Here is a 4,549-nt window from a genome sequence, read left to right on the forward strand (position 1 = left end):
ACATTTTTTTAGTGAAAGGCCATCATGGTTAGCTTTATAAAAACTTAAACAACACTTATATCATCCGCTAAAAGTTCAGAACAAATGAGGAAGGTGAGTCCAACCACAAGTTCGGTGGATCTACATGTCCATTTCGCGCTAGCACATGGACAACAATTTATATCACATGCCGGGTATAACTGGGCTGAAAAATCGAGTGGGGGCATTCGCGTCCCCCCTCCCCCCCCCCCCCCTCCACAGCTATGTACGTAAATACCCCCCCCCCCCCCTCCCAAAAAAGAAGTTATGTACATAAATTTGCCCCTGCAGAGATTGGTGCATGCGGCGAAGGAGGTGGGGGTGGCGTCGGTGCCATCCCCGTCCTCCTGACCGGGAAACGATGTAAGTGGTACTGGCATCGCCCTTACGATGCTTGCCATCGTGGGTGGCATTGCATCTCTACAGTTCAGAAGAGCGGTCGGTTTTCCCGGTGATGTTCCTGTGCTTCGTGGGAAACAAAAGCTTTAGGATGTTGGTTGCAAAATGCTTGTCCTTGTTTGTGAGGACACAAAAGTTTTACGGTGTTGGTTGCAAAATATTTGTCCTTGTTTGTAAGGAAACAAAATCTTTAGTGCCAGTTCAAGCTCTTCATTTTGTGACTGCATATGTTAGTGCATTCCCTCCCCTGAAAATTATTCTGAAACACATGCATACTTTCTATGTACATTTTTTAGTCACATTTTTTTAAAGTTACACGAACATTTTCTTGGCACTGAATAAACAATTTTTTTAAATGCCATAAATATTGTTTTGAAACACATGGATTTTTTTAGGACACCAATATGGCGCTAATTAATGTACTTAAAAATGTTGGCTTTTGAACTCTATATCAAAACCACCCAGGATCATCACGTATGTGTACGTGCAAAGCTAACTCGAACAAGCACACTGGCAGCTTGATCGATTAGTGCCTAGTACACACGTACGTGTAACTAGCTGGAAACTTGCGTATTTATACGCCTAGGCTGGTTAGCTTGATCGATTGAATCGATGTACTTCGGCGTCGTCGGCGCTAAAAAAAACACTTGCGAAGTAAACAAACTGATCGATAGATCGCCAAAGGCTCGTATCGAGCCTTGCTCTTGCTTTTTATTGCTCTGAACTTTTCGTTGTGGTACTACATATTACACGGGGTACATGTATATATATGTTACTAACCTGGACCTAACCCAAGCCGACTAGGAATAGATATCCTATACGTAGATACCAACAAGGACACGGGATTAACTCTTACACCCCCTCCCTTCTCTCTGAAAGATATTGGACAATATGCATGGGTGGATCCGACGCCCTTCTTCTCCTCCCGGGATATTTAAATGGGAGAAGGTTGGGTGATGCATCAGCTCTTTCGAGAGGCAAGGATGAGGCATAGCACCGCGCGAGGACCCGACACGAGAGGGCAGGAGAAGGAGCGTAGGCAATGCGATAATGCTCTCGGGTGGACATGCGGAGGGTGTGGCACCGACATGCATGAGGTTGGTGTGGTTGCGGGGGAGAGGAAGAGTGCCCTTTCGCCGCGGGCAATTCCGTGGGTCGCGCAATTATCCCACATTCGATATCGGAGCAAATATTTTCACGAGTAAATTGGAAATATTTTTTAAAAATCGATAAAATTCGACAAAACAGACATATTTTTAAAACATCCCTTCAACCATAAGAAATATGTGGTTTTTTTTGCATGGAAACATCGCCCAAATCAATTGATTAAAAATAGTTAGTTGATCATTTATGTAGATTCTGATTTTCAAATTTTGTTCTATATGAAAATGTTGCATCCCATCATATATTTTCAATTGTATATTATCTTCAACATTTCGATGAACCCTTTGCAAGTTACAATCAAAGCAATGCAGCAGTACGAACGTACAAAACGGAGGTGCTCATAGGGGTGAGTGTATGTGCGACTTCGTCAATATCAACATGATGTGCCGGTTCAGTCTCTCGAAAATGCTCATAAGGCTAGAGTGTGCGTTTGTGCATTCATATGTGTGAGTATATATGCGTATGTATAAGCGTCTGCATCTGTACTTTTTACAAAAAAGTACGCACGTACGAAACAGAAGTACACACACAAAACATGCTCAATGACACACGCAATGTGTGTGTGTGTTTTTTCTTGCTTTAGTTCATTGTGATGCTCCGATAAATAATACTCTCTCCGTCCAGAAATACTTGTCGAAAAAATAACAAGAAGTAAAAAGTTATGGAAGTTAAAAACAATTTAAAGTTGAGATCTTCATGTGGTATCTATCACTAATAGGGCAGTGATTTTGACTATGGTTACTAGTACTTGGAATTTTCTAGGAAGTAAAAAAGCAACTTTTCCAACCACGAGGAGCCAATTAAAGATCTATTTTCGAGTGTCAATTCAGTCGTGTGGTGTAGACTACTGTTCATAGAGTTTTAAATAGTGGATTATGTCAGGCTAAAGAGCTGGCGTGCTAAATTGCGCTATAGCGCGCTAAATGGAGCATGCCCCTCCAAACGTTATAGCTTCGACATGCCGGGCACTACGAGCTTGCAGCAGCTTGACACAGCTTGAGACAGTTTGGAGTTCATCCGTTGTTCGCTCGATGGCGAAGCTCCAAAAAGACTCTATGCTGTTGTATCGCAACAGGGCGCCACTGCTGCGCGCGGGTATCCAATGAAGTCCACTGATGGGCATACTGCTGTCCGCCTAAACGTGCCTTGGAAGCAACTCCAATGAAGCGCACGCCGGGTATCCGATCCGTTCCACTCCATGCCTTCCTCGTCCACCCGTGCAAGAAACAGACCAACGCACCACCCATATAAATGCGCACCAAAGCACTGCATTCCGTTCCATGCTTCGCCATTAATGACGATGAGCAAGCCGCACGCCGCGTGCTCCCTCTTGCTAGCCCTGCTCATCGGCCTCACCCGCCCTTCGCCGTGCACCTCCTCCCTGTACAATCCCCCGCCGCCGGACATGACGTACCACCACGGCGGCGTGCTCGACAGCACCGTGCCGGTCTCCGTGCTCTACTACGGCGCCTTCTCGCCGCATCACAAGGCCGTCCTCGCCGACTTCCTGCGCTCGCTCTCCCCGCGCTCGCGCCCCCACACCTTCGGCGCTCCGGCGGCCGCGTCGTCGGCGTCGGTGGCTCAGTGGTGGGAGACCGTCGACCGGTACGTGCAGAGGACCGGCAGGGAGCGCACGCGGGTGATGCTCACCAACCAGGTGTCCGACGAGGGGTGCTCGCTGGGGAAGCACCTGTCCCGGCTCCAGGTCGAGCAGCTGGCGGCGCGGCTCGGCGTGGCGCCCGGGGGCGTCGCCGTCGTGCTCACCGCCGCGGACGTCGCAGTGGACGGCTTCTGCGGGAGCTCCTGCGGGCTGCACGGCTCGCTGGCGCCCGGCGGCGCGGTGCACGTGTGGGTGGGCAACGCGGCCGTGCAGTGCCCGGGCCGGTGCGCGTGGCCGTTCCACGCCGCGGACCCTGCCGCGGCGGCCACGGCAGGGCCTGGGCGCCACAGGAGCGGGGAGACTCCGCTCCGTGCGCCCAACGGCGACGCCGGAGTGGACGGCATGGTGATCAACCTCGCGGCGCTGCTGGCCGGCGCGGTGACGAACCCGTACGGGCACGGATACTTCCAGGGCGACGCGGGCGCGCCGGTGGAGGTGGGCGGCGGGTGCCCGGGAGTGTACGGGCGCGGTGCTTACCCTGGCTACCCCGGCGCGGTGAAGCTTGACACGGCCACCGGCGGCGGATACAACGTGGTGGGCAGGAACGGCAGGAGGTACCTCGTGCCGGCCCTGCTCGATCCCGCCAACTACTCCTGCCTTGTCATGGCCTGATCGGGTTTACGCATGCGACTTCAATTCAAATGCTTTGGTTGATGGTAGGCATCGTCACGTGTAGCTGCATGATGCATGTTGATAGGCGACTCAAAAAGTTCAATGGATATCGATGCAGAATTGCACAGCAACGGCGTGGTTAGAACACGTACGTATGAGCTGTTTGCTTATGTACTGTGTTAAAAAGGACGGTGTTCATAATATTTAAGCACGGTTCACTCTCTTTTTCCATGCCACTTTTTTGTAGGAGTAACCACGACGTGTGGTGTTAGTGTCCTGGTCGCACACAGATAAGCAAGTCTCTATTTTTAATGAAGCAGTTGGTAGTCTCCGTCGGTCAATTTTCGTCCCAACAAAGACGGTTTTTTTCGTCCTCGATCCCACCTCCCGCATCCCATCGATTCCCTCCTATTCCACGATTTTTTTTCATCGGTTTTTTTCGTCTCTGCTGCCCCCGCCCACTCACGCAGCCAAAAAAACCACCCCCACGCACGAACCACTCCCCTCCCCCTCCTCGCGCGAGCATCCTCTCTCCTCGGTACCCTCGCACGCGCTAGGGTTCCTGCGCCGCCGCCGGGAGCTCGTCGACCAGCCCAGCGTCCTGCTGCTCCATGCCTCGCTTTCCTCGTCGCTCGCCTTCGGACTCCTCGCTTCCCTTAGGCGATCCGTCGCTTGTCGGCAAGCCAAGCCGCCGCC

The 4,549-nt window shown here is 51.4% G+C and overlaps 1 protein-coding gene across 1 annotated transcript; it reads left to right on the forward strand.

Moving 5' to 3' along the window:
- Positions 1-2,692: 2,692 nt before the first annotated feature.
- On the forward strand, positions 2,693-4,076 carry LOC109742394 (protein PHOSPHATE-INDUCED 1 homolog). The gene has a single exon (XM_020301478.4). It carries the CDS (start codon positions 2,780-2,782, stop codon positions 3,851-3,853), a length of 1,074 nt encoding a protein of 357 aa, XP_020157067.2. The 5' UTR covers positions 2,693-2,779; the 3' UTR covers positions 3,854-4,076.
- Positions 4,077-4,549: the final 473 nt, after the last annotated feature.

This window comes from Aegilops tauschii, chromosome 5 (genome assembly GCF_002575655.3).
Source record: "Aegilops tauschii subsp. strangulata cultivar AL8/78 chromosome 5, Aet v6.0, whole genome shotgun sequence".
NCBI lineage: Eukaryota > Viridiplantae > Streptophyta > Magnoliopsida > Poales > Poaceae > Aegilops > Aegilops tauschii.